Source organism: Alosa sapidissima, chromosome 15, assembly GCF_018492685.1.
Source record: "Alosa sapidissima isolate fAloSap1 chromosome 15, fAloSap1.pri, whole genome shotgun sequence".
Classification (NCBI taxonomy): domain Eukaryota; kingdom Metazoa; phylum Chordata; class Actinopteri; order Clupeiformes; family Clupeidae; genus Alosa; species Alosa sapidissima.
In genome coordinates, this window is record NC_055971.1 from 31,635,441 (window position 1) to 31,647,634 (window position 12,194).

The window sequence follows — 12,194 nt, forward strand, 5'->3', positions numbered from 1 at the left end:
GCAGAGTGGTGATCCCTCGAGCCGCTCACTGGCAAACCCAAGCCATTCTTACATCATCACAGGGAAAGAGCTTCAAAAGACCGCAGGAGAAATTTGACCAGACTCACTTTATCAATACTGGAGTTAGACGCAGAAGGGCCAAAATGCAGTGTCTAGGGCAAAATCAGGTGCCCACAACATATTGTTTTCATAAAACGCAGTGGCTTGGTTTCTTAGAAAAATAATGACATCTGATCAATGAGGTCGATTGGCGTAAAAATAGACTGAGTAAGATAATTACCCAATGAAAAATTAATGGCCCTTTTACTGTGGGTTTCAATGGGCCCTTAAGTGCGTCAGCAATCATATCACTTCTAGTGGACCCAAGAGAACCTAGACAATGCTGGCCACACGCTCAGAAACATGCATCCCACTTTGGGCTTGATACTGACCGTCTGTATTTGTCAGTTTGTCTACTTGTAATTTTATAGCCATTTTGATTGGCATGGACTGGGACAAGATATGTCTACTGGACTGAAAATGATCCTCCGCACTCCGTGGGCCTGATATCATCAAGGGGCAGTAGGCCTACACATAGGGCCACTATGTTAGCCTGCTTAAACTCCATTTGTTTAGTTATACACAACATTATTCGTTTCGTTTGCTCATATCATAACTATAGATCCATTGATATGTGTTAGAGCTGTGCTCTGGTGAAGTAACACTGAAATGCATAGGCTACGTGGGTTCAGCCATAACGTTTACTCACATCTGGATTCAGTCAAGCTGCAACCTGTGGAGAAATGATGAAATTACTGCTTCAGCTATAAACACTTAAGCGTATTCAGATAGGCTATATGTGGCAGTCGGCCTGCTCCAAGTCTGACACTATTTACTTTTTACCGGTAATATTAGGGCATATTAAGTAACTTATTTCCTTCTTTTGTGATGGGCCTATATATGCGTTTGGTTTTTTAACAGACCTCTGGTCTTCTGTTGAAAGCAATCTCCTCCGCGCTGTTTGGCCTTTTGCCATTATTCCCAGTTTCTCCTTAACATATTTGAAAAGCTCGGATTTAGTCGATATTCGCTTAACATGAGTAGGGTAATGCACAATATGCCCAATTCAATTACCAAGACATTATGCTGTAAAATACAGCGAGGGCAGACCAGCACACTGCGCTTAATTTATTTAATTTATGCAGTATCGCGTTTCTCCCTGCAATTTTTCTCAATTATGGAAACGCGATACACGCAGCATTATGCTGTAATGCCAGAAACAAATACGCAGAATAACATGTGTCGTTCTACTGGTCTTTTGATTGAAGCATTTTTGGTAACAGGAGGATCAACACATCGCCTTCTCATTGTGTGTGTGTGTGTGTGTGTTTTCTCTGTTTTAATGTCATAATTTTTTTATCAAATTGTTAAGTTCAATGTTTTGTTTAATTCCATGTAAAAAAATGAAAAGTAGGCTATGCTATTTATATGTCACAAAATCACTGTAATTTGAAGGGTGATTTCTCACCGACAGAATGATACAAAGTAATCCCACCTGTGTGACCAGATGAGAACATAGTCTATTTGCCACAGACCCCGGAGGAAGGGAGCGCGAGAGAGGAAGAGAAGATAAACGGTCATTTTGTGGAAAAGGATGCATCACAGACTCGCGATTGGTGCCATTTCAGCAGCAGTAATGACTACGAGTCCCCTAGGATCCATCCAGTGCAATCAAAGTCTTATAGGCGAGCGCTCTGCAGGGCTCCCCTGTCGCTAATCCAGACGAGGCCTGTCTCCATGCTAACTAACGGGGGCATAACTCAACCACAACATCCTCTCAAGCTGCTTGCACATGTTCTGTACAGGCTAGCCTACGTGCTGGACTTCTGGTGTGGCTGAACTATACCGTCCCACACTAAAATTGACTTAAACCCGTTAAAAAAAAGTCTCCACGTGGTATCTAAAAAGGAACCTTAAAATAAACTAAAGCTAAAAAATATTAATAATTCATAATAGAAATATTATAACCAAAATGGTTCCAAATGAAACGTTTCTGATAGGTTCTTGATAGAGAATCCTACAGGTTGCCACGGGCCAGTTCTAGCGTCAGTCAGTCTTGTTTGCCCTTTGAATGTGGACGTAGTGGATCTGTTCTGCTACACGCGCAGTCTTTTCCCGAAGAAGTCATGCGCAACAGGTTCGGTCATGCCAAAGAACAGATGTTCACACTCAGAATTCATTATGAAATGCCTTAGGCTATTTATGTCTTTGAGGGGGGAAAACATAATTGCCCTATAGCCCGCTGGGAACGACTCTTTGTGTGTGAGAGATTAAATGACTGTTACTAAATAGAGCTGTACAGGAATGGTCAGTGTCCTGGCTATCGCATGTGCATTGTTATTAAACTGAAGCATGTGCGGGGATTGATGAATATCATCTGTAATGCTCTACAACCCTCTTCAGTCTGCTCTTGCGCTTAATGTAAAATGGACTCCACTGCACTTCTCATCCTAATCCTCAGATGTGGAACAGCATCAACACATGTCAGTTTCCCATTACAAGAGACTAGTGGACGAAGGCCACTGACTCCACAGCAAACATGGGGTGGCTCCATGGCAGAATTCTGACCGCACTTTGCTTGCAGCAGGGAATCAAGGTGGCTGTGTATCTCTCTTTCTCTCTCTCTCAAATTCAAATTCAAAATGCTTTATTGGTATGACAAGGTCAGTTGCTTTACCAAAGCAGTTATTATATAATATAATTCAATAAATCTGAATCTCTCTCTCTCTCTCTCTCTCTCTCTCTCTCTCTCTGAAGCCCATCTTGTGGCTGTGTGAGTGGTCTCTCTCCAAAGCCCATCTTGTGGTTGTGTGAGTGGTCAGGACCGGAGCACGCTAGGCAGAGCAGGGGCAGGTCATTGGTGTGGAAGGGGAGTCGGTCTGCATCACACAAATCCCATCTGCACCCATGCTAATAGAAAACAGCTTGTGCTGAGCCGCACTGTGTACAGAGTAAATCACACACACTTCAAAAAGCAAAACACACACACACACACACGCACACACAAGGTAATGATAAAATAAAAGTCTCCGGCACTAGTTATTTCACACCCACATACTTCCTCTCCTCTCATCGTGGAGGAGGCTGCCTCTGACTGTACTCTGCTCTTATCGTGGTGGAGGCTGCCTCTGACTGCACTCTGCTCTTATCGTGGTGGAGGCTGCCTCTGACTGCACCCTGTGCTGCGTTGTGCTGCTGGTCTCTTGGCCAGATCGTTGGTCAGCACTTTGAGTTGCTTTAGAGAGGAAAAGGGATAAACCCCCCCCCCCCCCCCCCCCCGTTTTTGCCTTCCTGAGCACAGCCAGTCATGCATCCTGTGTGTGTGTGTATGCACCTACACACACTTTTATACCAAGTGATATGATCAAGGTGGAGAGTCCAGAAGAGGTCAGGAAGTTTGGAGAGTACTGTAAGGCTGTGGTTACTGCAGAGAAGCGTGCAGCTCATAGCAACAGAGAGCTGTGCCTAAACCCCTCTCTGACATAAGGACTTGTGGGACGGTGTCTACAGTGGAGATGTGTGACTACTACTGATAGAGACTGATGTGTGGGACGATTCTACGATAGTAGCAAGCAAAGATCTTAGAGCTTTTTGGTAGCAAGTAAGAGGCAGTGGATGAACAGGACAGGAGTACAGGGTGGATACACTGAACAGGTGTTTTGAGTTTAATGGCAGCTTATTGTTTTCTACACTCACCTCATTCACTTAATTGCCACCTTTGCTCTTGACTGACGGCTGTGCTAAGCCTGCTGTTGTAGGAGGACGTGTATATGATGGGATGGTGATGTGACAGATCGGTGAAAATGAACTTCCCCATGGAGACAGTTAACTAACTAACCAACTAACTAACTAATTAACTAACTAACTTCCCCATGGGAACAGTTAACTAACTAACCAACTAACTAACTAATTAACTAACTAACTTCCCCATTGGAACAGTTAACTAACTAACCAAATGAACTTCCCCAGTTGGACAATTAACTAACAAACCAACTAACTAATTAACTAACTAACTTCCCCATGGGAACAGTTAACTAACTAGCCAAATTAAATTCCCCATGGGGACAATTACCTAACTAACTAACTAACTAGCTAACTTCCCCATGGGGACAATGACCTACTAACCAACCAACTAACTAACTAACTATTTAACCAACTTCCCCATGGGGGCAATGAACTAACTAACTAACTAACTAACTTCCCCATGGGAACAATTAACTAACTAAAAGTTTGCCATGTTAAGGTCTTTGGTAAATATCAAATCCCAAAATCAGAAAAAATACACAGCAAAGTAAAAAATACACAGTTCAGAAAAATGGCCAACAGAACATACACCATTAAAGGGAAAGAATTCACTATCCGACTTCTCCAGTTATTTTAACAGTATCTTTCCTCTATGTCATTCATTATAGATGTCATCAACACACTAGTGTGTGAAGAATGGATGGTAGACCAGGTTCCCATCATACAAGACTAGTAGGGTGTGTAAAACTGTCAAAGCACTTACTATAAAATATACTTGTACTATGTTTGCTCTATACAGTGATGTGCAGAAATAGTGGGTTCCCAGTGGAGGCTGTTTGAAGGGTGGGAGTTTTGTTTCCACATCAGCCCTACTGGGATGTCTTTTTTTCTCCTGCCATATTTACTATTTACAGTTAGACACAAAAAGGTCAGGGGTTATGGAGCATGCTCAGACCAGCCAGGCATCTCTGTATGTCTACAAGTGCCCACCATGTTGTGCCTCTGCCATATATGTCCATGTCAAATGTTGTCTGCTGATGTCACATCCTGTCCCATGGAGGCGGAATGGAGCTTACGGGAACGTTACAGGAAGTTCATCAGGGGGCTCTAATTGCCTGAGCCCTTCTGTCTGTGTTCTGTTCTCACCCCCCCCCCCCCCCCACACACACACACACCAGGGGAAACCCCCGCGCCTTAGGGAGCACTCACAGGGAAGCAGAGATTTATTTACTTCAGGGCTAGTGCTGCTGGCATGTGTGTATGTGTGTGTGTGTGTTGTGTGTGTATATGTGTGTGTGTGTTGTGTGTGTGTATATGTGTGTGTGTGTTGTGTGTGTGTATTGTGTGTGTTGTGTGTGTATATGTGTGTGTGTGTGTGTGTGTTGTGTGTGTGTATATGTGTGTGTGTGTATATGTATGTGTGTGTGTTGTGTGTGTGCGTGTGTGTTGTGTGTGTGTGTGTTGTGTGTGTGTGTGTGTATATGTGTGTGTGTGTGTTGTGTGTGTGTGTGCGTGTGTGTTGTGTGTGTGTATATGTGTGTGTGTGTGTGTGTGTGTGTGTGTGTGTGTGTGTATGTGTGTATATGTGTGTGTGTTGTGTGTGTGGGGGTAGGTTTGTGGGATGGGGAAGGGGATTGTTGTGTGGATCCCGTAACTGCAGGAGGATGCGTAGGCAGACAGGGAGGAGGCTGCATCCCAGAGTGGCTCATGGCCAGGACACACACACACACACACACACACACACACACACACACACACAAATACTCTCTGTTTCTCTCTCACACACACACAGACACACATGCATACTCACTCTCTCACACACAAAAACTCTCTCTTTCTCTCTCTCACATACACACATACGCATACACATACTTACTCACTCTATCTCACACGCACAGACACACAGTCTCTCTCTTTCTTTCCCTCCCTCTCTCTCTCTCTCTCCCACACACACGCACTCTCTCTCTCCCTCACACACACACACACATTCTCTCTTAGCCTCTTTGTCTCAGGTCTGATGACAGTAAGTAGGTTAAGACAGAAAGAAATAACATATAAATATATTTATAAAACATACATTTATCATGGCCCTGTATAGAGACACTGAAACGTAGACAATCATCCCTGCCTTTCTGTAGGGATGCAGGTTTGATATTCATGTCCGTTAACCGTCCGGGCACAAATGTTCTCACAAAGAGTAGTTAGCAGCAGACATCAGACGTCCGTTGGGAATGGTGTTCATTTCACCAGAACGCTCGCGCACCACTGACACTCCATAGAACCCATTTGGCTGTGCACGGGTCATGAGACAGGAAACGTGTTTAATATGTGAAAATGCAAAACAATTCAATCACATTTTCAGTGTGGAGAAAGAGAGTGAGAGAGGGATGGAGAGAAAAAGAGGGATGGAGAGAGAGAGAGAGGGATGGAGAGAGAGAAGGATGGAGAGAGAGAAAGAGAGGAATGAAGAGAGAGATGGAGAGAGAGAAAGAGGGATGGAGAGAGGGAGATAGAGAGGGATGGAGAGAAATAGAGGGATGGAGAGAGAAAGAGAGGGATGGAGAGAGAGGGAGAAAGAGAGGGATGGAGAGAGAAAGAGAGGGATGGAGAGAGAGAAAGAGGGATGGAGAGAGAAAAACTGTTGATAGCATCCAGATCCCTCCTCCATACAGTGTGGCTATGTAGGTGTAAGTAGAACACAGAACACAGAACACAGAACAACACAGAACAACACAGAACACAGAACACAGAACAACACAGAACACAGAACAACACAGAACACAGAACACAGAACAACACAGAACACAGAACACAGAACACAGAACACAGAACAACACAGAACACAGAACAACACAGAACAACACAGAACACAGAACACAGAACACAGAACAACACAGAACACAGAACAACACAGAACACAGAACACAGAACACAGAACGGCCCGTTGGACACATATATCTCCAGGCCGGCCACAAAACAGGCTTTTAGAAACAACTGTGGAAACACTTGGCCTGACGCACCCCACGGTACACCCTGCACTCCCCAGCCCTCGCTTACACACCACGGTACCCGCACTCCCCAGCCCTCGCTTACACACCACGGTACCCGCACTCCCCAGCCCTCGCTTACACACCACGGTACACCCTGCACTCCCCAGCCCTCGCTTACACACCCCGCACTCCCCAGCCCTCGCTTACACACCACGGTACACCCTGCACTCCCCAGCCCTCGCTTACACACCACGGTACACCCTGCACTCCCCAGCCCTCGCTTACACACCACGGTACCCGCACTCCCCAGCCCTCGCTTACACACCACGGTACCCGCACTCCCCAGCCCTCGCTTACACACCACGGTACACCCTGCACTCCCCAGCCCTCGCTTACACACCACGGTACACCCTGCACTCCCCAGCCCTCGCTTACACACCACGGTACACCCTGCACTCCCCAGCCCTCGCTTACACACCACGGTACACCCTGCACTCCCCAGCCCTCGCTTACACACCACGGTACACCCTGCACTCCCCAGCCCTCGCTTACACACCACGGTACACCCTGCACTCCCCAGCCCTCGCTTACACACCACGGTACACCCTGCACTCCCCAGCCCTCGCTTACACACCACGGTACACCCTGCACTCCCCAGCCCTCGCTTACACACCACGGTACACCCTGCACTCCCCAGCCCTCGGCTACAGAGACACTCCAACTCACCAACACTCATATCTCTACAACGCAACCAACACTGACATGATATATAGAACATATATCTGAATCATTTATAAAAGATAAGTATTAATCCAACACTGACATGATATATAGAACATATATCTGAATCATTTATAAAAGATAAGTATTAATCTTAAAGAATATTTTAAAGAGATACAAAAGTAACACAACCACTTCAGATTTGAGTATATAAACGTGTACAATTTCCAAAAGAGTAAAAATCCAAGACATTGTGGCAATTATGTAGCCGTGTGGCAAATGTCCTCTGAATGAGGGTTTGTTTTCCGAGAGCACTGTTGGAGAAGCCCTCTTCCTCTTCCTGTGTGTATTGATCTCCGCCTCTCCATTTCTAGGGTTGGGTTGTCCTTGTACCCGGAGCTCTCCCTGTAGAGTCGTACACGGATTTGATTTCTCTCTGTGGTCTTCCTCGCAGAGCTCTCTATCACGCTGTTTCATTGCCTCCAATAATCTGTGTGTGTGTGTGTGTGTGTGTGTGTGTGTGTGTGTGTGTGCATGTGTGTGTGTGTGTGTGTGTGCGTGTGTGCATGTGTGTGCATGTGTGTGTGTGTCTCTGTGTCTGAGTGCGCATGCGTGAGGTGCAGAGAGAAATAGAGACAGAGGTTAATGTAATCATAGCATAGGCCTAATGTCCAAACCTTTTACAATCATACCATCATTACACGAAAAAAGCAGAATCAAATAAGACTTTACTATAATATGCAATTGTAAACTTTGAGTAATTGCCATGGAAGTACCTTGGACAAATTTGTGCTTGGTTACAGTTGTTTTAGATGTAGGAACATGGCCTGTGCCATGGTGTGTTCTAGGTGTAGGAACATGGCACAGTGTTTTGCATTTTGTTATGCAGTGTGTGATGATTGATTGAAAGCGAACAGTTTTGACTACAAGTTGTGTTGTTTGAAAGCAAAATTTGCCTTTGCTGCGTGTTTTAAATGTTTTGAGAGTATTAGAGTCTTTTGCAAGCAAAATGTGTCATTTTGGCCAGAGTGATACTTTTTAGACCTGTCAACTGTTTTGACAACGTTATGTCAGAGTTGACGCAAGCATTAAAGCGATCGAGAAAAACTGTAACCACCACACTTTAAAACTTTACTTTTAGTATGGATACTAAGTCAGTATACACACATTCATTAAAGTTTATAAAGCAATCATAAAAATGTACATTACATGTACATTCATTTAGCAGATGCTTTTATCCAAAGTGACTTACAGAATTAGGAGTCACATTTAAGCTGCCGTGCAGAGGAGACCTACTACTGCACCAGTCAATACTACTAGACCATAAAGCCTCATAATGATTGGCCTAGGTCTATATATCTATTTATACAGCCATGACAGCACTCATAAAGGTTATTCTGTAGACTCTTATAGCTTTAAGTATCACAATGCATTATACAACTTCTTTAGCCTCTGTAGTGCAATCATTCATTAAGCTACTGCCATTATCAAGAGCTAAAATAAGTATACCATACAGCTCTAGAGCGATCTCTCCATTTTCAGTTTATTAAGGCCTGGCAAGAAATGATGATTAAGAAACACTATGCCAAGTCATTCAGAGAACAGAGCACTTACCAGCAGCAGTGGTGGAAAATGGGAATTCTCTTGGAATTGGGCTGCTTTTCTCAGTAAAGACCAACATCACAGACAGGAAGAGAGACTAGGCTACATCTTCACATCACAGACAGGAAGAGAGACTAGGCTACATCTTCACATCACACACAAAAGAGAGACTAGGCTACATCTTCACATCACAGAGAGGAAGAGAGACTAGGCTACATCTTCACAGCAACACGATCTCCACTGGTTCTGTTACACTTTCATAGTCTGCTTTATTGTAACAGAAGACTATGTATTTCTATACTTTATACATTACTAGTATGTGTGTGACCAGTGAAGCTGGAGCTACGGTGTTGTCTTGCACTCTCAGGGTGTAAAACTACAGCCAGTTGTTAAAATAACCAAGTTGTTTAATAAGTAGTCTCATGATCAGATGGAGAGGGCATGTAACGCATGCTGATTTTTATAGCCCTTAGCCTATATATCAGATGTCAATGTTGACTTATTAAGCTATTTCACTTTTTGAAGTGACACCTGCGCTAAAAGAGCGGTTTCTGTCGCTCCTTCTTCTGTGTTTCGGCTCATTTCGGACTCCAGACGGAGTCGAGAGAAAACCCCCCGCGCTGCGCTTCCTCTGATAGAGGCCTTATGGCGACATCGTGAGTCAGTAGAAGGGAACTGCTCTGCTCCTAACTTTCCCGCGTTAGGTTTACGCCCCACCCATCTCAAGGCAACCGCTCTCTGCATAATCATCGAACTAGATCCCGAGAAGTCTCTTGTATCAAAGTTCTGATTCTGGTGGGATTTTTTTTTTTATTGAGGTGGAAATTTTCTTCGAGCACCTATTCAGTTCCCTCGCATTCGCAATGCAAAACTATTGCATTCCCTTGCTTAAATACATCCTGGTATACAAAAAAAACTATTGTTCTTCCCATGTACAAAGTTTGTAAATATTACAATCGTTATTTGTGGCTGGAATTTTAAACTTTATAGCTCGACAGCGTAGGCAATGCATGCAACTCATCCAACTGTAGTGCGTAACGAGTTACAACGTTGGAGCAATGCACTAAAATGTATGGACCAGCAAAAAACGCGGTCAAATAATAGGAACTCATTGGACGAACGTTAAAGGCGGGCTGTCCTATTCCTTGAGCTACTTCTTCCCTTGTCCCCACAGTGTGCTGATCTGAACACCATATGAATGGGACTACTACCTCACTTGGTATGGTGACGCGTAGTAGTATATGTGCACATGATTAGTGTTTTCACTGACGGCATATTTAAAAGCAAAATGTGTAGACCATGTTTAGTAACATAAATTGCACGTGTGGTTGTAAGGCTACATATTTCTGCTTTAATTCTCTAGTGCCCAATCTAATTAAATAGATAGAATACCGGTTCTGCTAGGGTTTACACAAGGTATCTCCATAGGTTCATAACTGTGTTGTGACAATAGAAGTATCCCGACTTGGGAATACCCTGTAATACGATACGGCAGTGTCAGTCCCCTCCGTGCCAACATTGTGTTAGCGTGCAGGTGTCGAGCGCAGTCGAGCGCCTTTGTTGATGCCTATGCCTGAGGAGGGGCATCTTTTTTGCAGTACATCACGGAAACAGAGCTTCGTATCGAACTATTGGCGTTGGAGGCAAATAAACACACAGACCGCGGATCATGGTAGCAGAGATGTTGAGCTTTGGAGACAACAAGCATCTAGAGGAAGGGTAAGTTATGCACTAAAGCGACTAAATTAAATATTAATGATAATAAAAGATGTAAGGGGTGCACGTTTCACACGGTTTTCACATGTGTTTCATTTGACCGAACAGTCAGATTTGAATGTTTATTGATGGATAATGTCAAGGTCTTGAGTGCAAGAGGCAAAGTTGTGACGACACCATAATGGCTTTAGACCCATTTTTTTGGTTTAAGATGTTAGTTATATGGCTGACCCACAGTGATGGATAACAACCGGTTGCCATTGAAACTCCTCGAATGTAGGCCTACTTTTTCAGCTGATCTAAAAGTCAGACAATTTAAGTTTCATATTACCCAACATTGCTCTGATACTCTGCTCAGAGAAGATTAAGTTAGCGTTGGTGCAGAGTTACATTTCCACACCAGACACCTTAGATGAGGCGTGTTATGGATTCAACTGGAGGCTGTTATTACCTTAGTTGTAACATTTTACAAACGTTGCTGTTCTTTTCGACAAAAAAGTATCAACGCCACGTGCTCCGCGGCAGTGCTTTGTTATTAACGTAGCCGTGTTGTTGTTTGCGTTGCAACATCGTCGTTTCCTTCTTAGGATGTCGTTGTTGACGACAAAACAGAGTAGCCTCAGAGAACGATTGAAAGAATGAGTGTATTTCGAGTAGTAGCCTACATCATGCGTTGCAATAAACATATCAACAAACAATTTAGTTCGAGGCTTTGTTTTAGGTGGAATGTAGGTCATATATTTCCATGCCAAGTTAGCGTTACTGGGTTGCAGTTGCACCAAAGATATAGGCGAAGGTTGCAGCTCGTTATGCATGATGTTACTTTCATTATCTACAACAGTAGCCTACTGAAGCTGGCCAGACATTTTTGTTTCATCCTGCAGGGTTTAATTCTCTTTATCATGTTTCTATTTAATATAGGCTATAAGATGGATTGATGAAGTACCAATTACTAAACGCAAAGTATCGAATAAGAGCATGGATGGCTTTGATGTAGCGCATACAATGGTTTGACCGCTGCGTTTATGCATGACTAAGGGTTTTGTGGTCTAACGCCTAACCAAATCTAAAAACTCAGAATAGAACATTTGAATGTTGAAGCTGCACCCCTTTCCTCTACTGTCATTTATTCCCTTCCGAAATAATGTTGTATTGAAATTCAAAAATGCCCAGTATAGCCTACAGTAAGCTTGATTATAACTCATTCTGCCTCACATTATTTAAGACCTCTAAACAAAGTAGGGAGTGCAGATTAACATACTGATCTTGGTGAACAGTATCACTTCTTTATAGCGAATTTCACCCAAAGGTATCAAGTGAATATAGTTAATAATCCACTTATAACTTCATCATAAAATGTTATTAATAATCCACTCATAACAT

General features: G+C 43.6%; 1 protein-coding gene across 1 annotated transcript in view; it reads left to right on the plus strand.

Annotated features, from left to right (window-relative positions):
• The first annotated feature begins 10,407 nt into the window (after nt 1–10,407).
• si:dkeyp-97b10.3 overlaps nt 10,408–12,194 on the plus strand; it is a 37,011-nt gene continuing 35,224 nt past the window's right edge. The window contains exon 1 of the mRNA XM_042064501.1: nt 10,408–10,814. Coding sequence (XP_041920435.1) covers nt 10,765–10,814 — 50 coding nt within the window. The 5' untranslated portion in view covers nt 10,408–10,764. The remainder of the gene's footprint in view (nt 10,815–12,194) is intronic.